Source organism: Ochotona curzoniae, unplaced genomic scaffold (genome assembly GCF_017591425.1).
Source record: "Ochotona curzoniae isolate NIBS_2020 unplaced genomic scaffold, NIBS_Ocur_1.0 contig_883, whole genome shotgun sequence".
Taxonomy (NCBI): Eukaryota; Metazoa; Chordata; class Mammalia; order Lagomorpha; family Ochotonidae; genus Ochotona; species Ochotona curzoniae.
The window spans coordinates 194,923-218,503 of record NW_024466599.1 but is presented as its reverse complement, the minus strand read 5'-3'; the positions used below and the strand labels follow the sequence as shown (position 1 = coordinate 218,503).

The 23,581-nt window shown below is 53.1% G+C and overlaps 1 protein-coding gene across 1 annotated transcript; it reads left to right on the top strand.

The window, feature by feature from the left end:
- Nucleotides 1-15,926: 15,926 nt before the first annotated feature.
- ALKAL2 (ALK and LTK ligand 2) lies at nucleotides 15,927-19,912 on the top strand. Its single transcript, XM_040994049.1, has 4 exons — nucleotides 15,927-16,182; nucleotides 17,391-17,444; nucleotides 17,528-17,608; nucleotides 19,848-19,912. Exons 1-4 carry the CDS (start codon nucleotides 15,927-15,929, stop codon nucleotides 19,910-19,912), a joined length of 456 nt encoding a protein of 151 aa, XP_040849983.1.
- The last annotated feature ends 3,669 nt before the right edge of the window (nucleotides 19,913-23,581 follow it).

Below are 23,581 nucleotides of genomic sequence, written 5' to 3'. Positions count from 1 at the left end.
GAGGGGTCAAGAGTGTCCTTGGTCACTGAAAGCCAAGCGTACCTAGGTTGGAGTGACTGGGGTTCGTGCTTGTCCTTGGGTGCTGGAACATACCCAGTGGCTCCTGTTCCCACACAGGGTGGTGAGCCCATTGCTGTAACTGGGTTACCGAATCACCATTCCCTGAACAGGGACATATAAGGAAGATAGCACCAGGCACTCATGCACTTGGCTAGGCTGGGGTCGTGCAGGATGAGGGTGTCCCCACTGCCCTGTTGCTGGTCACTTGCAGGGGAAGGGAGCATGCATCGTAGTTCTGCTGTTGGGAGCCAGCTGGCTGTGTGGCTAACACCAGTGTCTACAGGCATATGGTTGTGGTTCCATTCTGAAAACACTTTGGAAATTAGGTTTCTTTGTCTTACATTGTCTTCATGTTGCCACAATGGCAACCACAACTTGGATTTGAAGCTCATGCTTTTCTGAATTTCAGGGTTTCTCTCTTGTCAAACAAAGCCAATGCATTGCAGGGCAGCTGGAAATCTGAGTCCTAGAGCATTATCAGCCAAAAATAAATAAACAAATAATGTGGGTTTGGGTTTTTTTTTTTTGTTTCTTTTGTTTTTGTTTTTTCTTTTCACAAAGATGGGAAAACTTTCGCCAGAATGAGAGGCAGTCTCCCGGAACTGACAAGGGTTTAGGTGCCAATCTGATGCAACTTCCTGTCTGACTCGTCAACCATTCCAATGAGATTCTCCCATTGGAAAGAAAACATGAGGAGGTAATGCAAAGGTGATGTTGAGAAACTGGGGGCTGAGAAACTGGCAGTGGTTGCAGGGGGTGGGCGGTTCTGCCAGGCATCCCAGAAGCTGTGGCCATTGCAAGGTGTCACTCCAGGCAGCTCCACACAAGCCATGGGCCCCCAGCCAGGCCAGGCCAAAAATGGGACTTTGCAGAGATCAGCTCCATTCAGGCTCCCAGCCCTATAACAGCATCTCATAGTTGAAGAACCTGCCCCACACGGCCAGGACTGGCTTCTCTTCCATCCCTACAAGACATTCACTAAACCCTGGGTGGGTGGACAGCTCTGACCACACAACCCAAGGAAACACTGCTGCAGATGAAAGGTCACCTATGAGTGCAATGAGTTAGCCCAGCCACCACATGCGTGTGCAGGAGCTCATGTGCTAAGGCAGGGCCCAGGAGACAAGTGGTTGCCCAAGGTCAGGAGCTGTGGGTGCACAGCTAAAATGAGGACCCTACTCTGCCCACCTCCCAGCACTCTGCACCACATGTGGCTCTGAAGTTCTGAACTCACTGGGCTCAATCTTCTTGCTATTTGGGAATTTAAACTAAAGCATCTTTCAGTGCTATCAAGCCAGCCAACAGCAGGAATTCTACATAGCCCCACTGTAGTGGGCAGGGCACTGAGTCAACCCCTTGAGCAGCCTCTGCCACATTCTTCTGTTCCCAAGAGGCCAGGGACCCCCGGAGCTGTTAAACAACCTCCAGAACACAGACAGACACTGTGGCCTGCAGTGTTGGGCCTGGTAGAACATTCTGGAACAGCAGGGTGTCAGCAGACGTCGTGGGGCGCCACTGAGTGTATAAAGGCAGCTGCACAGCCCGTGCAGTTTCTGCCACATGCAGGTGTCGTCTTCCTCAGTCACAGGCTGTAAGCAATGGCAAATTTGTTGTGGCAGGCATCAGGCATACTCCATGGTGTGTGCACAGAACAAAATGCATTTTCTGTCCACAGTTCAGAGACACCCTTTTCAGTAACCCTGGGGGAGGAAGTGAGGAAGCCAGCAAAATGTTACAGCAGTGTGCCAAGGAGCTGACAGCTCCAGCCCCACACTGCAGCAGCTCCCGTGGTCCACGGTGCAGGTGAGTTGGCCAGAGGGCAAGGGGAAGTAGCAGTCCAGCCATGGGTGGCCCTGGCCTAGGACACAGAGCTGCCCTCAAGGCTGTGAATAAAGAGGCCACCCCACCCATTCATCAGGAAGACCCTGGACAGCAACCACTGCTCTGGACCTCTCTGGGAAGGCTCAGGTGAGCAAGGCAGACCTGGGCAGGAGAGGAGGCAGGAGTCGCCCCCCTGCTTGGCTGCTGCCCCAGGGAACAGGGGGCATCTTCATCTTGCCTTCAGAGGCCCCAGGACCTGGAGCGGCACCTTGCATTCCTCCTGTTTTCTTTGGCCTCCCCGAAGAGCAGGGTTGCTGTGTGGTTTTGAGCTGCTGCTAAATGCTACTTCTCCCAGTAACAACCCTCCCAGGATTAACAGATGCAGGGAAGCCAAATGGCTGACAAGCTCCCAAATTAAAACAGACCTGCATGCATGCTCCCCTCCTCCACTGTCTCTGCTCTTCTCCCTGAATTAAACTCCAGATGTTTACAAGCACAAAGGACCTTCTTAGTGCTCTTGTCGGAAACGCTGTGCTGTTTGTGTCAGAGCCCAGATACGAGCCACAGGCATTTACAGGCTGGCTTAACCCAGACATAGAAATCCAAAAACAGCATCTGCACATGAGGACCAGGCCAGTACTCCTGAGGTCACTGGGGCACTGGGGCTCAGGCGCTTGTTGATGCCTTCTCTTCACTCCCTCCTGATCTTCTTCATTCGGTGTTTTTAGATGCCAGATGTCCCAACAGGCCTATAGAACTGAATCTCTATTCTGAGCCTTAGTACTTAGTCCAGCATGATGACCCATGTAGACGGTGACCACAGCCTCCATGTGAAACCCAAGCCCATGGCTGGCCCCACTGAAGTCTCAGCAACTGGTCCGACTCATGTCGCTTTCTAGAATTGCACAAATCCGCTGTCCTCTGCCACCCTAAACACATTCCAAAGAGAGCTTCTGAAAAGTTTCCTGCACCTGTATCGAGGCAGACCAGCACTTGTTCTCAGTCCTGCAGGGGATTGGCATTGCATTGGCCGCCCAACCATGTCACTGTCCAGCTGTGCTCGGTGGACACTCTGAAATCATCACAATCATATTAGTGGCTCATGATCTCCAGAGAGTACAGGAAATTTTACCAGAGAAAAAAACTTCTGAGTGGACTCGGGTAGGTGGCCTCAGCACACACACGCTTTTTCCGGCCACGCACCCTAGTCCTACCTCGCACAGTCATTTGGCCGCACACGCTCCCTCGGCCGAGTATGTCCCTCTTACTGCCCATACTCACCCAGCCACAGGATGCTCTTATTACTTTGCTGCACTTACTCTTGTTCCTGTGCTTGCTCACGTGGCCATGCATGCATGCCAGTGGAAGGCACCTTGAGCACACGCTGCGTGTGTGGAGGGCAGTAGGCCAGCCACTAGGCGCCAGCCCCTGCAGGACATGTGAGCTTAATTCTGGCTGATAACAGATATTTCTACAGCTCCATGCCTTCCCTCAGTTTCTTTTCTGATTGCTAAAGTCTGCACAGGAGCCATGAACACTGTCACCACGTGCTCACAGCGTAGATCTACTTCTGTGTCCAGAATAAGGGGACAGTGTATCTGATCCTGATTTACAAAGTCACACTGCTGGCTTCCTTGCCCAGGTGAGTACTCATGACAGCTCCACACAGGTTTAATACACATCTGAAGTACCCAGAGCTCTTGAAGGATGGTAGGTAGGTCCTTCACCATGGGTGGGCTGAGCCTGAAGAGGCATAGGGTATCCTGTCCTCACCCTTATCAGGGCTAGGCACCAAATGTGGACCTTAGCTCACTGTTTAGATCACTGGCTTACCTCCGCTAAGACTGCCGTGCATGCTTTGTTTTTAATTACTTAATTTCAATTTTATTTGAAAGGCAGAGACAGAGAAGTCTTTCAGCCACTACTTTACACCCCAAATTTCCTGCAACAGTAGGCTGGGCCAGGTCAAAGTTAGGAGCCCAGATCTCCTCCAAGGCTCCCAGGTGGTTGGCAGGGACCCAAGTACTTGAACCATCACTGCAGCCTCCCAGGGCACACAGAGCAAGCACTTGAAACCAGACACTCAGATGCAGGGGGCAGGGACCCTGAGTGGCAGCTCAGCCATGTGTCTGCACTACCACTCCTCACTTACCCTAAGCTTTCCCTTTCCAGCTTTGCAGGCCTGGGCTACCATGCGTGTGCTGAGAACAGGTGCCATCTGTAAGCACAGCATTCTGAAGGATAGCAGGAGGCGAAACCAACCCTTGTCCTGGCTGTTGAGCACTGCAGGGTCCCCAGTCCCCACCCCTTGTTCAGACCCACAGAATTCAATGAGCTGGCTCATAGTGAGTCATTAACACATTTCTCATTATTTTGAAGTTTTTATGGGATTGTCTTGGGAGAAATTAGGCCTGTAGAGGAGTGAAATCCTGTGCATCAAAGATGTGTTTCCCAACTGAGTGATGCCTTGCAGCTACCATAGATTTCAAACCAGGGTCTGAGCCACAGCCTCTAACAGATATATATATGCATAAAGTGTGCAGTGGGAACATGGAAAGGAGATGCATCTCTCTCTGTTAAAGATCCATCAGAGCCAGGAGCTGGTGCTTGGTAGAAAGGACAGATAGAGAGAGAAAGTAAGGAGAGAGAGCTGTGTCCCCACCGTCCAGATGCATGGCCAATGCAGACACCATAGGGAACTCCAGGCTATTCACGAAGCCATTGGGGGGTGGGGCAGGGAACAGGTCCTGATTTATCCTGTGTAAGTACAAATCCAGTGCTCTTCTCCAGAGAAAACACACTCTCTGGGCTGTTGGCAATACCCAATGAAGCATGAAAAGGAAGACTACCACAATGAACTCTCTGAGGTATAGCTTAAGCGAAGTTTGACCACACTCACAGCTGCTGTTACAAAACGGAAAACTACAAGCAGGGAAAATGGCTACCACTCCCATTGCTACTTTTCCCAGAGGAGGAGCTGACTGAAATTCCCAGATCATGTTCACGGTTAGCAGAGACGGAGATGTAATGCCAGGTAAACCTGGGTTTAGTGGGAAGGGTGGGCTGACCAAGTGTTGCCTTAGCAACACAAGGTACTCCCTTTGTGGCTACACTGAATGCATTGATTTTGATCCATCGTTCAGAGCCCTGCCTCTCAAAGAGACTGGGCCACTTGGACCAAGGCACTGTCAAACTACTCAGAAGTGCACATATGGAGACTAAAACAAGCAGCACCGATTGAGCATGGATTGTGTCAAGCAATGGCTTACAAGCTCACTCCCATCACATGAGATGAAAGATGACGAGCCCGGGAATGTCCCAGCTCCTTTCCTCCTGCAGCACAGGCTCAGTGGCACACTGAGACCTTTAGCTCTTCCTCCTGCTCCTTCCAGAAGGTCTGAGAGCCGCTGTGCAGCCCCCTCACACATTGGACCCAACTGGATCCTGAGAGCACTGTCATACTCCATGCCCACCTCAGAGCCCTCCTACCATGATGCCATTCATCAGCATGTTTACCTGGGTCCCCAACCGTGTTGGAAGAAGATTGACAGGAGGGGACATTGGTATAGATCTCTCACAACATTCTGTCTTAGGTCTGACCAAACATGTCAGCGTTTTGGGGAATAATAGTGTGAATTGAGGGAGAACAATCTGGAAGTGGTCTCTGACCCCCAGTGGAGACTTTACCAAAGGAATGACGATGCAGACTGAGCAGGTTGCTTAAGACCATGTCTTGTTCTTCTGGGGTAACCTTAGGAGCTGCTGCCCAAGCTCGGGGCTGGCAGGAACCCCTGCCTGGCATTACTGAGGTTCAGAACTACAAAATCCCACAGCAATAAACACAGCATCCATGTTGCTAGGTAGCCATTAAAACTTACTAACATTCAAATAACTACAATAAGCTACTGTCAGAGCAGGCGTGGGTGCAGTGGTCAGCACACAGTGTGAGACACTCATTTCCCACTGCTCTGATCCTGAGCTTGCATCCCTCCTGGTAGGAGCCCTGGGTTGAGTTTCAGAAACCTGGCTTGGGGCCCAGCCCAGCCCTAGCTATTATAGGCATCTGGGAAGTAAACTGGCAGATGGGCAACCAGTCATTGTCTCTGTCTCTCTCTGCCTTTCAAATAAATAAAAATAAATTTGAAGAGATAAATAGAATAAATTTTTCAAAAATGCACAACATCCACAATTTAAACATCCACAAATTATTGTCAATCCATTTCTATGTAATGACACAAAGAGATCAGACTTTGTAACAAACACCATAATGAGCATAATGAGTGCTTTCCTTCGGAAGCACTTCCTTCCTTTAAAAATGAATTCACAAGGCCTCTCCACAACAAACATCCTTAACATGTGTGAGATCCAGCTCCACCTAAATGTCAACCCTGTTCTTGAGTATGCTACAGGTAGATCTGGGGGCCGCTCTACAGAGAAGCCCTGTGGGGCACATCGCCTGACAGCATTTCATTTCCATGAAAGTCGAACACCCTGCGTGTCTGGGTGAAGGGCCCCAGTGCTGCCCGTCTGGGGGGTTCTAACCGTCCTGCTGGCCAAAGCGGCTTGGGTGGATTTCAGGGTGGACACACAGAGGGAAGCCCAGAGGCACACCAACTTTTCACCTCTCCGCAGCCCAAACTGTGAGTCACCACAGCTGGTTCTGAGTAAGACTGCCACATAGGCTTACGGAGGTGGCCATCAGCATGGGCCCCAGAACTGTGCTTGACCCTGCTACACAGCTGTCACACCAGGCTACAGGGCAGACAGCTGAAGAAAACGCTGCTCCCAGCAAGTCAGATGCCGAAAAGAACACTCAGGAGTGCGCTGGGGCCAAGTCAACTAAATCATACACAATGTGAAAAGGCAGTACCTGCTGCTGCTTCGTTTAGACAGAACATTCATCTCTACTGCTGTACTAATCCCTTGAATAGAGTCGAGACACCAAAAACAGAGGGGTAGCAGCCGTCTTTTGCCAGGGAGAAGTTACCAGGCAGGACTGAGGGACAAGTCTGAGCCACTGGGCCATGGCAGAGCAGGACTGAGACGCCACCACCCAGCTCTACTGGCTACTAAAAGTGCCACCCATGCTCTCAGCCCACACACCTAGCTGCCTCCCAAAGGTTCTGCCATATAAGGTCAAAGAGAAAACCTCCAAGTCATGTTTAGCCTAAATTAGAGCATGAATAAAGAAAGCACCATACACTGAGCTGTGGAATCTGAGACCAGAGAGGTGGCAGGTCTGAACAATCAAGGACCAGGGGGTGAGAACCAGCACCTCGATCTTGTGAGGTGGACAGCAAGAAAGACACACAGTTTGTCCTACTGTAGGTGGCTGTCCCACTGCTGCAGGTGTCCACTGCTGCTTCCCACGGGGCCTCGTTCTCTCAGGACTCTCTAATCACCTGTTTCTGCAACAGCTTCTGCTTGATCAACACAGATGGCCTCAGGAGGAGCCTAGCGCCCTTGATTTAGGGCACCCAGTCACCACCTCTCAACTCCAACAATGCATGAGCTTCGCAAAGCAGACAGGTACTAAGGCTTTTTGGTTTATTCTACAAAGCTTTTACTAAATACTGAAAATGTGCAACCTTTCGAGTATCATTCTGGGGATGAAGCAACAAAGAAAAAATATTTTCTGATAAAAAACAATGTTCTACACTGTGCATATTAAACCTCTATTCATTTCTCCACTCTCACCTCCACCACATCTCCACTCCACACTCTCACCTCCACCACAGCTCCACTCTGCACTCACCTCCACCACATCTCCACTCCACACTCTCACCTCTACCACATCTCCACTCCACACTCTCACCTCCACCACAGCTCCACTCCACACTCTCACCTCCACCACAGCTCCACTACCCACTCTCACCTCCACCACAGCTCCACTCTGCACTCACCTCCACCACATCTCCACTCTGCACTCACCTCCACCACATCTCCACTCCACACTCTCACCTCCACCACATCTCCACTCCACACTCTCACCTCCACCACAGCTCCACTCCACACTCACACCTCCACCACATCTCCACTCTGCACTCACCTCCACCACATCTCCACTCTGCACTCACCTCCACCACATCTCCACTCCACACTCTCACCTCCACCACATCTCCACTCCACACTCTCACCTCCACCACAGCTCCACTCCACACTCTCACCTCCACCACAGCTCCACTCCACACTCTCACCTCCACCACAGCTCCACTCCACACTCTCACCTCCACCACATCTCCACTCCACACTCTCACCTCCACCACATCTCCGCTCCACACTCTCACCTCCACCACAGCTCCACTCCACACTCACACCTCCACCACATCTCCACTCCACACTCTCACCTCCACCACAGCTCCACTCCACACTCACACCTCCACCACATCTCCACTACGCACTCTCACCTCCACCACATCTCCACTTCGAGCTCTCACCTCCACCACAGCTCCACTCCACACTCTCACCTCCACCACATCTCCGTTCCACACTCTCACCTCCACCACAGCTCCACTCCACACTCTCACCTCCACATCTCCACTACGCACTCTCACCTCCACCACATCTCCACTTCGAGCTCTCACCTCCACCACATCTCTGCCCCACACTCTCACCTCCACTATATCTCCACTCCACACTCTCACCTCTACCCACTTTTACATTCTCACCTCCACTCACTTCTACATTCTCACCTCCACCCACTTCTACATTCTGTACTCTCACCTCCACCCACTTCTATACTCACCTCACCCAGTTCACTCTGCATTCTCACCTTCACCCACTTCTCTGCTCTCCACTCTCACCCCCACCCACGTCTCCACTTTTTCTTCTCATCTGCACCTCATTCTGGATTTGCAAAATACATCCTGTGCATTTCTTGAAAGTTGCTCCTTTTAGTCTATTTCTAGAACCATTTTCTCCAACGACCGCCACCCCTCTTTATAATAAATGTTGACTCATTCCATCTAGATTTTCCAGGGCTTTTTCTTCCTTCATTTAACTTTGCTCTTTCTGACATACTTTGTAACATCTGTTTAGTTAAGTATTCTGATATTCTACCTCTTACGCAACTGCACCATCAAAGCAGAGTTTGTCATGTCACAGCACCTGATAGAGCCCTTCACCCATAGAATACTCAACAATTCATTCAGTAACAGTCTGTAATGGCAGGAAAGAACAGACAGATTGATGCATGGGACCTGCAAAGAAAGGTGGATATGTAGTGCACAGATGGGAGGATCTTGGAGGGTTAGTTTTGGAGAGTGGGTCTTATATGATTGGTCTTGTAGGGTGGGTCATGGAGGGTTGGTCTTACAGGGTGGGTCACGGAAGGTTGGTCTTATAGGGTGGGTCACGGAGGGTTGGTCTTGGAGGGTGGGTCACGGAGGGTTGGTCTTGGAGGGTAGGTCATGGAAGGTTGGTCTTGGAGGGTAAATCATGGCAGGTGGGTCATGAATGGTGGGTTCTGGAGGGCAGGTCACATAGGGTGAATCACATAGAATGGGTCATGAAGGGTGAGTCATGTAAGATGGGTAATGAAGGTGGTCATGGAGGGTAGGTCTTGGAAGGTGGGTCACCAAGGGTGGGTCATAAAGGGTTGGTCATGGAGTGTGATCATGAAGTGTGATCAAGGAGGATGCTCAAGGAGGGTGGTCATAGAGGATGAATTATGGAGGGTGGTTCATGGAGGGTAAGTTTTGGAGGGTGGGTCATGCAAGGTGGGTTATGAAGCATAGTCATCGAGGATGGGTATGGAGAGTGAGTCATGGGGGTATTCAGGCAGTGTGGGTACCAGAGGGTGGTAATGGAGTATGGATCATGGAGGGTTGATGTTGGATGGTGGTCGTGGAGGGTGGCCATGGAGAATGAGTCATGGAGGGTGGGTTATGGAGGGTGGGTCACAGAGGGTAGTCACAGAGGGTGGGTATGGAGTGTGGGTCATGGAGAGTTGTCATGGAGGGTGGGTCATGGAGGGTGGTTTGAAAGCTACTTAGTCATAGTACTTTGTTCTAGCAGTCCATGTACTATAACATGGCTTCCACATGCTCTTTGCCTAAACCCTGCTGTGACATTGGTGAGCTCCCTGCTTGTCAGTCAGGGTAGGCAAGCACAAGGCTATTCTCCTGAGTGTGTACTCCTGGCATATCTGTGGCTCAGACACTCACCTGGGTGACAACTGCCTCTTGATGGCAGCACTCTTCTGGTCTGCACACCCCACCTCCCATCAGACTACTGGCTGGACATGTGAACACATGGCGACTCAGGACATTCCGGTGTCCTCTCCAACAACAGGGGTGAACAAGTCCCAGACATTACAGGTTTTGTGCTATGTCCTGATGTGACACAGGAAATGAAACACGAGAAGAGAACTTTCACACAAACCAGACTATGCAAGGCTCAGTAACAGTTTTAAATTATTTACCACTTACTTATTAAAAAAAAAAAAAAAACTTTGAAACACCAATCAAAAGCTAACCAATCTGACTTATGTCCACAACTCTCTGAGGTGATACAAACATTAGAAACAACTTAAAGATGTTGTACAGGCTGAGAGCAAGGACTAGGGCCCAAGACCCTGCCACCTCTGTGCTCCATGCCCTGCCCTCCGGAAAGCCCACTCCAACTGTACCGCACCCTTGTCCAGTCCATGGGCTGCCTTTCCAGCCCCACCTCTGAGGCTCTGTCCTCCACGCCAGGGGTCCTCCTGACACTCCACTGCCCTGTCTGCAGCAGGCTGGCAACTGCCTCGGTCAAGGCACCTCAAATGTCACCTTCCCACCAACTCCAGTTGAATAGCATCCCTGGTGACAAACAGTACATCAGTTGGTGCTTGGGACACATGCCTTTTGAAGGGGGCTTACAGCAGATCTCAGAATCCTGCAATGTGGAGCACCACAGAGGAGCTGTCCAGTAAATGGTGTTAAAGACTTGTTTATTGTTTTGCTGATGTATTTAAAAGGCAAAGTGGCAGACACAGGGAGAGAGCTTCAAGACCCAGATTCACTCCCCAAATGGTTGCAACTGTTGGACCTGAGCCAGGCCAGAACCTGCTGCTGCCTGGGCACATGAGCAGGGAGTGGGTGGCAAAGAGCAGCATCTCGGCATGTGGCTGTGTACTCTGGCAGGACACAGTGTCCACTCTTCAACTGACAGCTCTGACCTGTGAGAATCTGTAGGTAAAACCCAGAGCAACAGCAAGTTTACTCACCATTTCTTTGCATTTACTCTGGGACCAGAGATGTGGTACACTCAATGAAGTCACCATCTGTGACACCAGCACACCTCAGCAGTTCCAACTGGAGTCCTAACTGCCCCTTGACTCACCCAGCTCCCTGCTAACACACCTGGGAAAGCAATGAGAGACACCCTACACCACATTGGAGCAGAGATACCAGGGAGAACTGCCCAGTCTCCCTGGTCAGAGAGCTGCCACTGGCTCATGCTCCCCTTCACCAGTGGTCCACTGCAGGCCAATGTCCAGGCTCGAGGCCAACACTTAGGAATGGTTTATTACTGGATTGCTTAAAGGGAAGGAAAACATCCTAACAAGTATTAGTTTTCTGCAGAAAGCTAATTCCTCTAAACCATGCTGGCTTTAACCCTGCCCATCATAAAGAACAGCCTGGAAGGTTTATGCCAGAGAGCACTGGAGCTGAGAGCTGGCCAAGGAAGTGAGGGGGAGAAGACAGCACCTCTCCAGGTGCATCTGTGAGTCCCTCAGGGACACCCAAGGCATGGGGAAGGAAAGGGGCCAAGAGTGGGCACTGCTAGGCAGGTACCAGACTCACCCTTCACAAAGGTAACAACAAATAAGGTGGGCTTGGTGAGAACCCTTCAAACCCCTAGCCTCTGTCACACCATAGCACTTCTGATCCAGGAGCTGGCCTCACAGAAGGCCACATGTGATTACAGCCATGCCAGAGGAACAGGACCGTTGGCACCAAAGGCAATGCGCTCATTCAAATCTCTTCTTACACCAAAATCCACACTTTCTAAACAGAAGTCGGAGCAGAGAGCTGAAGTCTCTTCCTGCAGAATGTCAGGTGGACATTCCCTATAGCCTCTCTCCAAGGACATTCCTTCTTCCCTGGCACCTCGGCACACACATTGTGGAGTCCCTTAACACCCAGCCCCATAGGGAGCACCAAGGGTGCATGCAGCACCCAGCCCTGTGGGGAGCACTCAGCCCTGTGTCATCAACACACATGTGGAACCCCTGAGCACCCAGAACCATGGGGAGCACCCAGCCCTGTAGGGAGCACTCAACCCTGTGTCCTCAGCATTGAGCCCCATGGGGAGCACCTAGTCTCCTGTAATGAGCACCCAGTCCATATCCTGAACATTCAACACATGGAAAGCACCCAGCCCATATCCTAAGCACCCAGCCCTGTGGGAAGCACCCAGGGTATGTGCAGCACCCAGCCTGTGTCCTCAGCACCCAGCCCCACGTCCTGAACACCCAGCCCTGTGTCCTGAGCATCCAGCCGCATGTTCTGAGTACCCAATGCCTTGAGGAGCACCTAACCCCATGTCCTAAATGCCCCAAGGATCTCCAAGCTGTTCATGTTCATCTAAAATTAACTATCCACCTTTAGGGAAAAGTCAGAAGTAATGGCAGGTAACTGGAGCTGGGATGTTTACCCAATTTGGCCCACATCTACACTGTCAGTGAATAAAAGTAGATCAAACAGGACCTTTCCTGTCTGCTCAGTTCTCTTCCTGGGTAGCTTCCTCAATGAAAAATTACTAAATCCACTCTTGCTGAAGCAATCAGTGCTGGCCAGATCCTCCAATGCAGCTTATGCTGCTCATAATGCTTCCGAGATGGGGGGACAGGACAGAGTTACACAGTGGTCTCAGAGCGTCCCCACTGCCTGAGACAGAGAGAGGGGTGAGTGCAAGTGAAAGGTCCTAGATTTGTTTTTGTTTTTGTTTTTAAGATTTTATTTATTTTTACTGGAAAGTCAGATATATATAGAGGAGAGACAGAGAAGAAGATCGTCCATCCCATTATTCACTCCCCTAGTGACCGCAACAGCCGATGCTGTGCTGACCCGAAGCCAGGAGCCAGGAACCTCCTCCAGCTCTCCCATGCGGGTGCAGGGTCCCAAGGCTTTGGGCTGTCTTCGACTGCTTTCCCAGGCCATAGGCAGGGAGCTGGATAGGAGGTGGAGCTGCCGGGATTAGAACCGGCACCCTTATGGGATCCCAGCGTGTTCAGGGCAAGGACTTTAGCCACTAGTCCTCGCCGCTGGACCTGGTCCTAGATTTGTAACGACATAGCCTGCTGTTTTTACCAGGCTATTGTGGCAACAGCCCCAGGATCTACTTTAGAAGTCGAGAGACACAGCAAACCACTTCATTCTGCACTAAAAGAAAAACAGTGACTCGCATGTGTCAGTGTGACCTCATGCATCCGTGGACCACTCACCACATGTCGATGTGAACTCAACAGCACATGGCACCCTCCTGAGTCGCAGGTCAGGTAAAACTTTTACTTCACCAGAGAGACCCTGGGGTTACCTCAGCAGGAGGCCTGTGGCTAGAGACGTGAGCACACTTGGGCCTTGCACACCTGGTAAGGGGAGTGGCCTTGCTTGCATACCTAAAAGGGTGAGCACTCTCGGGCCTTGAACTCCTAGAGGGGTGAGCACCCTCAGGCCTTGCACACTTGGTAAGGTGAGCACCCATGGGCCTGCACACCCGGCTGGGTGAGCACCCATGGGCCTTGCTTACCTGGGGTGAATGTTCTTAGGTCTTGCACACCTGGCTGGGTGAGTGCCCTGGGATTGGACCAGCACCTCCAGTTCAGGCCTTGTTGTTACTCCTCTGTAGGAGACTGGGGAGCAGTAAGTGCCACTTCTGAGTCCACTGGGAGTCCTTCAAGTGCGGAGAGCGAAGTGGGGACGGGGATGACTGGTGTTTCCTGCAAGTTTTGTTTTGATTTTGTGAAATATTACCTGATAAGTCACTTTAAACCTTAAAATAATATGTCGCTAGACTAAAAAAAAAAAAGTTTTAGCTGTACCAACATTTTCTCAAGAACTTTTTCAGGCAGAAACAGTACTTGGGAGTGGACACCTAGGCACCTGTGGGCCAGACACGGGGTTGGGCCGGGGACCTCGCTAGGCGGCGCTCTGGGCGCCACAGCAACCCCTCACTCAGCTCCCACTCCCCACCTCCACACACTTCGAAGGGAAACCGCTCTGGCTGCCTGGGATCTGCGGAACATGAATGGAAGCTTGCACGTGTCAGTCTCAACCGCACGAGGAAAGCAATACCAAACTCTCACTGGGAAACCCGGCCTTTTGCTTCTAAGAAGAGCGGAGATGACAGCACACAGGCGGCAAGGGAGTCAGCGGCGGGGACGTTTAGAGCCCACGACACTGCCTTGGCCACCGCTGCCTCCGAGGAGGAGGAGGCAAGGGATGAAAAGGCAACGTTGGAGACGCAAAGGACGAAGCAAGAAGAGATAAAGGGCAGAGAGAAAAGATACCGCATGAGACAGAGACTGGCAGAGTGCACTGGCACACCTGGGGAGCCCGCCACAGCTGACCAGTCCCCGCCCAGCACCCGCAAGCTCCCCGCTCTTAGGACGCGCTCCTGGAGGAGACGGTCAGGTGTGGCGCTCCCTCCCCAGCCACGCGGCCGGCTTGGAAGGTGTCCAGCTCCTGCCCAGAAAGCCCCGGCAAAATGGGAAAGTGCGCAACTGACGAAAAATGCGATTTACAAGAAGAAATCCGGGAGGCGGACCGCTGCAATTCGCGGCCGAGGGCGCAAACTTTCTCCAGGACGCGGACTGGGGTCTGCCGCGGCTCTTCCGAGACGGCCGGGGTACCCGCCACCGCGTGCGGAGCCAGGGGTCTACATGTGGGCAGCGCCGGCAAGTTCCTGGTAAAGGCGTTCCGGGCGATCCTGTCACCAGGGACGGTGATGGAGGGGACGCAGGGGGGCCGGGCGCGGGGCGGGGCGGAGAGGAAGGAGCGGGGACCGGGAAGTGGGGGACGGGGCGGGGGCGGGGGTCTGACGAATCTGCACGCCGGTGCGGGCGCTCCAGCGGCTTCTAATTAAAGCCGGCCGGGAGCCCTCGGGGACCCGCCTGACGTTGGCGAGCGTGGGGATAAGAGGCGCCCCGACTCGGCTGCGGGAGTCGGCGCGGGCGTACCCAGGGAGGCTGGGCCACCTCGGAGCGGCGACTCCCGCATCCCGCGTGCCCTGCGCCCCGCAAGCCGGGCGCGCCGGGCATGGAGTAGCTCTGAACTCAGGCTGGGGCGCACGGACTCGAGGTACACTAGCTCGGGGCGCAGGCACAGGCGCCCCAGACATTGCAGCTCCGGGCGCGGGCTCAGGTAACCCAACTCTGCTCAGGTGCTCAGGTGGTCCCTGCGGGTGGCACAGGGCTAGGGTTAAGGGTCTTTCCGGGCGGCCAAGCGCGGGTTTGGCGTCAGAGTCCGGGCGCGGCTGGGGACCTCGTACCAGGGAAGCTCCCGGCGCACAAAGGCGACGAGAGACCAGGCCCCGCGTTCCGCGCTGCCGTGGCGGAGGTGTGGGTCTCTCGCAGGAGCCTTTCCAAAGGTGACGGAAAGTTGGGCAGTGCAGGCTCCATGGTGTCCCGGCCCACCATGCAATGCGTAGGGAAGCTGGACCGGCGGGCACACCGAGGACCCCCGCAGTCGCCGCTGTCACCCGTTCCGGGTGGGACGTGGGGCGGTTCCTCGTGGACTGCGCCTCTGACCCCGACCTGCGTCCCAGGCCACACTGCGCAGGGCGCCCTTTTGCGGGGGTGCGGGGCTCCAGGAAAGAGGGGGCCCTGGGGCCCAAGGCTGCCGGGCGCCGAGGGTCTCAAGGAGCTGGATCCGGGAATCTGAGCGTGCGGGGCTCAGTGTTGGAAGGGAGGTGCAGGGTCCGGTCCCCTGCGGCCTGGCGTGCCCGCCCTCTCCCGACTTGGCTTCTAGCCCGCTGACCGTCCTCCCTGCCCCCGTCCCTTCTCCCAGCCAGCCGAACTCCGAGAGCGCGCGGAATCCGCCGGCCGCGCCCGAGCTGCGATGCGCGGGCCCGGGCGCCCCCTCCTCCTGGGGCTGCTGCTCGTGTTGGGGGCGACGAGGCCCGGCCGAGGGGGCGCGGAGCCCCGGGAGCCCGCGGACAAGCAGACGCTGCTGCGCCTCATGGTGGAGATCGTCCAGGAACTCAGGAAATATCACTCGGGGGACCCCAAGAGGCTGCGGGTCCTCGGCGCGCAGGATGACGCCCTGCGCCTGGGGGAAGCATACTATGGCACAGACCCGGAGGAGCAGAGAGTGGGTGAGGGTCCCGGCAGGGTGTGGACGGGAGCGGAGCGGGCCGGAGCGAGTGAGGGTCCCCGGTGTGAACCCAGAGGACAGGGAACAGGAGAGAATCTCAAGCCCAGTGTGAACGGAAGCCCTGCAGTGTGGACAGTGTTGTCCCCGTGCCTCAGGGCCTGCGTGTCAGAGAACACTCAGGATTTGTATTTGCTTGGAGGGAGAATTGTCTTTGAGAATTATTATTATTGTTGTTGTTGTTGTTGTTATTAAACCTATTTTGATTTATTGCTTTAGGAAAGAATTTTTGCTTTAGGAGAAACCAAATGGCAGAAACAGGAGGCCTGAGGTCTCAGGATAGCAGGTCTAGGCTGCCCTTAGGTCCTGTAGCTGCCTGCCGTCTGGGTCTGCTGTGTGGCTCGCCTCTTGGTGCAGAATCCGCTCAGGACGAGCCGGAGACCGCACTGGCCGGGGATGACAAGGAGTCCTAGTGATGCCCAGGCACGGTGGGGATCCCCGAGGAAGGGCTGTGGAAAAGAGAGAGGCCACGGAGGGAGGAGAGCTGGCTTGGGAAGGACTCTGGTCGAACCTGCCTTTTTGGAAGCCAGGGTAATGCTGTCTCCATTCCTTTGAGCCAGTCTTACCAACAGGTGGTTTTAAATGCATTTAATTCTATTTTAGAAAAGGATTTTTTAAAAAAAATCAGGTTTTCTTTTCAGAGTTTGAAACACTGTGGAGTTTGAGTCCCAAGTACTTGAAAATCAAGGTTTCTACAAATAACTTTTTAAAAAAATAAAAGGACAATTCTTAGGTCTTATCCCTGCTGCTTTATGGCCTCTGCCTCCATCCTGGCACTGGGTACATGGCTCATGTTGGGTACCATGGGCTGCAGATCCCATGTTGGGTGCTGTGGGCATCAGGGCCTGTGTTGGGAGCTGTGGGTGGCAGAATGCATGCTGGGCACAGAGGGCAGTAGGACCCACGTTTGACATGGTAGATGGGAGGGTCCATGTCAGGCACCGTGGGTGGCAGACCTGTGTCAAATAGAGTGGGCAGCAGGACCCATGTTGGGCACCGGTGGGTGGCAGGGCTGCGTGTCCATCAGTCGGGTGCTCAGGTTACTTTACTAGAATGTCAGGGTTCAGGCAGTCGTCCTCAGTGCTCACCCCAGGCCACATCTGTGAGAACGCTTCCCTCCACATATGATAACGACTCTTTTCCCTCACACAGAAATCGTTCCTAGAGACCTCAGGATGAAAGACAAGTTTCTGAAACACCTCACAGGTGGGTTCCTCCACATCCCTCACCTGGTCTGGAACCTGCACAGCCTCCATGCCTTCACCAGCTCTTTTCTTCTTCCTTTCTAGGTCCACTCTACTTTAGTCCGAAGTGCAGCAAACACTTCCACAGACTTTACCACAACACCAGGGACTGCACAGTCCCTGCATGTAAGTGGCAGCACCCCAGATCCACCCCCAGACCTCCTTTTGCCCTCTGAGTCTCCTGTCTACTGGGACGTGACCCTTCCTAACACTGGAGTTATAACTGGGATGACCAGACCACTGGAGATCATTCAGTCCCCCCCGGCTAACGCCAAGCAGAAAATCATGTCTGGAACTCACTGGAATTGATCAGTCCTTGGAATGGCCTGGAAGCCTCCTGGGTTCACACACCCCATTCTGATTGTAACTCCCCTCTTTGTCACCACTGGGCCATGACCATTCCTGAGAAAGGGCATTGCTGCAGGAGCACTGCCCGGGCTGGGCCTGGGTCCCAGGGTCAGCACACCTGGCACACTCTGGGCTCAGCACTGGATCAGAGGCTTGCTCCCTGCCCCCCCACAGCTGCAACCTCATCCCCCAGGAATGCTGCTGCCTGCCCTGCCGTTCCAAGCTGCCCGTCTTTTGGGCGCTCAGCTGTGTGGCTCACTCTCCCATGGCTGTTTCTTTACGTTCTCTTCATACTTCTGGTTGCTTTTCCATAACAAAACATATTTTTCCCCAGAAGAGGATCCTTGCCTTCTTCATAAAAGCATTGATTTTTTAAATTGGGACTACAACTTTGATTTCATGTGAAGCTCACGAAAGAGTAATTGGGCGGAAACAAGAGGAATCTGCTCAGGGCCACAGCAACTGCCCTGAGAGCAGCCTTCCCGGCTGGGGCAGAACAGCAGGAAGAAAGCCAGGCAACCAGCAGGAACAAAGCACCAGAAGAGGAAACACAGAAGGCAATTTGTGTAAAGGAGAGGTGTTCTTCCCTTGGCCTCGCCAGGAGTTACTCATTATTAAGAGTAACTTACTATTAAAAGTATGTCTGAGGCACATCCCCAAACATTCAACCAGCAAGTCTCAGGCAGCCCTGCAGGTGGCTCCTCCGCAGCACTGGCCAAAGCCAGGCGCAGGATGCTGGCCTCGTGACAAGGTCTACCTGGCCAGCTTCAGTGGCTCCTGCATGTAGCAGCACCCAGGTCAGTGCACAGGGCTCCTAGGGTGCTGCGGTGGTTATTTCCAGGCACTGTGCCCAGCCCGTTCCCCTCACTGTGTGCTGCTGTTCTCGACACAGGTCTGAGAAGCACACACCTGGGCCCCAGAGCCAGGGAACATGGCTCAGATGTATACACATTTTGTGTTAAATATCACCTGAAAATAGCAGGATCTTGGATTCTAACATGGAAACTGACCTTCAGGTCTATGCCACCAGTCCATACCATGTCTGCCAGGTGCCCTGACTCTGCAGAGGGGGCTGGTAGATCTATGTGCCAAGTGCAGCTGGCACCTGTTGGAGAGCTGAAGAGGGCCATTTCCAGGCTGCCCTAGCTGTGCAAGAGAAAAATCCCTGAGACCTGAGTCAGAACCCTAGAACCTTGGTATCCTCACATACCTGACTCACAAAATTAGCACCCTAGTGCCAACCCCCAGGCTCCCATGCCCTACAGGATGCTAAGCCAGAAAGGTAGGTCCATGCCAGCCTGCCACAGATCACAGGGGAATGCCCAGGGAGCAGTTCTTGGCGAGTGCAGTCGGCTTTTGGGAGGCCACATGGCCAGAACCAGGTAGTGGGCGCGGCTGCCAGCTGTTAGATAAGCTTTCTCCTTTGAACTTAAACAGACCCACCCTGGATGCCTGCAGCGTTAGCTGTCTCCTGGGCCCTACAGGACAACTGCTGTGAATTCAATCTGGTGCACCAATTTCGTTGAGTGTGAAGCTTATTTTCAAGTGAGACTGGGCCGCTCCTGAAAAATTCAAATTAGGAAGCTATGGACTCTGTGGTCACAGCCCCTCCCCGCAGGCAGCAATGGACAAAGCAGTGCCCTGGTGCTTCCTGTGGATTCACTTTCCTCAGGGCTGTAAGGTAGAACCCGGGAGAGCTCAGTCAGCTTAGCACCAAATAACGCAAGTGGTGGGCAGACACCGGCTGCTGTCACAGCACTGGGGGTCTTCCCGCTGCTCAGGAGAGGACACCGCGGGAAGGCAGCCTGCCAGGGCCCATCCTGCTCCCCTCACGTGATCTGCTTCCGCCTTCCCAAGCTCCAGACCCAATAGTCACATCACAGCTCAGAGTCCGCGGCGACAGACGGGCCACTTGTTCCCGAGGGATCCGGGAGGTCGGGGGGGTGGGGGGGGGGGGCTTTGGCCCTGAGCAGCCTCAGTGGCGCGGGCTGACCGCCTTGTGCTGCTTTCCTTGCAGACTACAAGCGATGCGCGCGGCTCCTTACCCGGCTGGCCGTCAGCCCCGTGTGCGCCGAGGGATGAGGTAAGCTCCCGGGCTTCCCCACACCTCCGCGGCCCCGCGGCCCCGGGACATCCCTGGGCTTACCGCAACCCGAAACACCCCCTGCTGCCCTGACACAGGTTGGGGCGGCCCACCTGCAGCGAGGTGGGCTCGACCCCAGCATCCGCCATAGATCCGTGGTGCCCCCTGCTGGCCGGCCCGCGGAGCCGGGGGCACAAGCTTCCAGCTTGAACCCCTCCTAGGCTCCCTCACTTGGACCTGTCAGGATGACAACAGGCGCGGCGCTCTTGGACCTGCCACGAGATCTCCCATCGCCCCACGCAAACACAGGTGTCCCGAGTCATTTCCTGCCCTGACCCAGACCATCATCGGCAGCGTCATCTTGTGGCTGTCTATAACATGAGGCACTGTTCTACCAAGTCCCTGGGGTTTACAGCCCTGCAAGCACCCTCCAGAAGACCTGTTCACCTTCTGTGCTTGTCATAACCCTTAGTGGTCAGTACAAGAGTCCATGACACAGACACTTGGCTTGGCTCCTGGGGGCTTATCAGCTATGCAGTTAACACACACAGGACCCAGGATTCAACTCTTGTTGGTGGCAACACAACATTCAATCTCACCAGCTGGCCTGTGGTTGCCTTGTGGGTGGGCACCCAGCACACAAGAGGAGACATGCCCCACTTGGGAAACATCAGGAAGAAGCAAATCACCATGTCCAGTTCACACCAGACACGAGTGTTCAGGCAGTAGCAGAAGGCGGGTGCTGGGACCAGCGCTGCAAGCGATCAGGATGGTATGTGTGGCCTGGCCTCACTCATACCCAGCACCCTAGGCCTCCCCATCAGAAGCAAGAGGAGGGACATGCCTGAAGTGGGCAGGTGATGCAGAGCTCCACAGTCACTGGGGGAAGATGCAGCTCCTTCCCCTCCCCCCATGGCAGAAGTCTTCATTTCACAGTGATAAATAGGTGATGTTGCTGTTGGTCTCCCTAGGAGACGTGCTGTAGGTGGGAATGGCACTCAATGTTGCCTTAGAGTGAAGCCACCACTGTCCGCAGGGAGGGGGCCAGGTATATACCTGCAGAAGTTCCCACTGTCTACATGTGAGGCTACCAGCTGACCAGGACCATGCTGGCATGTGTCTACCAGCACCTGACTAGTTGCCTCGCCCAGCTGCTGCAGGCACAGGCTATGCAGCTCAGCAGCAGTTGGAGCTCATGGTCACTCCTACTCCAGGTCCAAATACATGGCCTCATCCCTTCTTCAGTCCTCCAGCCTGGACCCCAGACCAGACCCGTTGGGTGACCGAGTGGGGAGCAGCTGTTCCCTCTGCAGTTGTGCCAATTTAACTGGGTTCATTTTGGACAAGAACTGGATGAAGCTTAAAGCACAAATATTCCAGTTAAAGTGTTTCATTTTGTTGACCCCTGTCCAAGGAGAGGACTAGGGCCACGGAGCTACTTCCTGGGATGGTCACAAGTTGTGACCCACCATGGCTAGGCTTCTTGAGGCCCTCACAGGACTGGGCACTCTCCCCCTGAACTTCCATAAGTATTGACAAGCTTTTTAAGTCACTGCAGAACTAAGCTGTTTTCCCAAATAACTCCATCTTGTGGAACGCAGGGTCATCTGCATGCATGCTGAGCTGCCTCATTCATACACAACATCGCCCTGTGATCATGGCTTTGCTAGACATGACAAGGTGTGTCGCTGTAACCAAATGCTTTTCTCAGCAGTGAGCAGAGCAGCGAGGCAACACCAGGACCACAAGAAGTGCCTTGGACAGCAAGAGAAGCGGCGCTGTCATTGTGAACAAGAGATTTATTTTTGCAGACAGACCCTCTACATCCCGTGCCCCCAGGTGCAGGTTCGTGTTCCACAGGGCAGCACACTTGCTAGTGCGAGCTCAGCCACTCCTTACAGAACCAGAGAACACCCCATGTGACTTTGTTGTATGGTAACACCAGACTTCATGTTCCTGATTAGGTGAAACCCCCAAGATTATTTTAGAAATATAGGCAGAATCTCAAACTCTATTTTCATATAGCATAAAGTATGATTTGATATTTTCTATTACTTTTTGAATTAAACTCCCAGAGTATTATTTGGTATTGCATGAAAAATTTAAAAACAAGAAACACTCTAGTTGTTTTGGAGACAGTGGAATGTAAATCTGTGAATATATAACAAATTCCTTGTTCTCTGTATAATAGATGTAAAATAGTATTCCAGCTATTATGCAATATGTAAATACTGTAAATAAAGACATAATAAATGAAGCATTTGTTATAATGGAGGGTCTCCAGAGTTGGTCTTCCAAGTTTCGATAGACATCTTGTGTGACAAGCTCATCCTTGGGGATTTGTGATTACAAATCCACCAAAGGATCATTTGCTGGCAGAATGTCACAGAATTTAAAACGGGCCAATGTGGTAGCTCAACAGGCTAATCCTCCACCTTGCAGTGCTAGCATCTCATGTGGGCACCAGTTCAAGTCCTGGCTCCTCTACTTTCAATCCAATTCCGTTAATGGCCTCACAAAGTTGAAAGGGATGGTCCAAAGCTTTGGGACCCTGCACCCACGTGGGAGAGCCAGAAGAAGCTCCTGGCTCCTGGCTTTGGATCAGTCCAGCTTGCAGTCATTTGGGGAGTAAGCCAGAAGAAGGAAGATCTGTCTCTCTCTGTAAATCTGCCTTTCAAATAAAATAAATAGGCTTTAAAAAAAATGGGGGGGGCATAAGTAAATGAAACTAAAGCTGGGAATCCCCATGGGATAATTCAGTTATCTTTTTAATAGCAGAAGCTACTGCATACTAGTGACATAATTTCACAAGGCAACGTCTGATTTCACAGCAACCATCCCAAGGAATGCAGAATCCACTATTTCCTATAAAACTGTTACAAGGAAAACACTGCATAAGTTTTCTAAGCAGTCCCAGGTTTTCATCAGATTTTAAACATCCCGTCTGCATGAAACAAGTCAACCGTGGTGTCTGAGGACCTGCCACAAGGGGGAGCATTTAGAAGATCCACTAGCAGACAGCAGTGTTTAGATCCGGAGTCTAACCTCGGAAACATCCCTATCTGACCCCTTTCTAGCCATCATCACGCTCCCAGTCCACCGAGTCCTGTGGCTAGCACAGCCTCCTGGGGCGCAACATCAGCAGGGGTACCCAGCTGCCAGGACCTATGGACAAGGCCAGGAGGAAAGGCCCACATCCCAGAAGGCCTGCCAAGGTGTGAAGTCACAGCTGTGCACAAAGGGTCAAGATGGAGGGAGGTGCCAACCCAGCACAGTGACAGGGCTGCTGCCAGGGCCACCCCGCTCCCAGGCCCAACCTTTTACTCATGTTGCCCTGGAGCACTGATGCATGACTCATGCATGTGGGAGGATTGCATGGAATTCCTGGCTGCTCCATAGCCCAGCCTTGGCTATGGCAGACATCTGGGGAGCAAAGCAGCAGGAAGACCTTTCTCATAAGATGGAAATTAAAACTCAAACAAAAGATAAGACAGGGAGAGGGCAAACTAGCACCTGCTAGCTAGGCAGAGGATGATGGGAAAGGAAATTCCGGCTGCAGGGACCCGAGCCCTCAATCAGATCTAACTGGTAGCAGTGAGCTGGACACTGAAGGCAAACATGCACACACATCACAGGCCCGGTGACAAAGGCCATGGCTTTATGCAAGC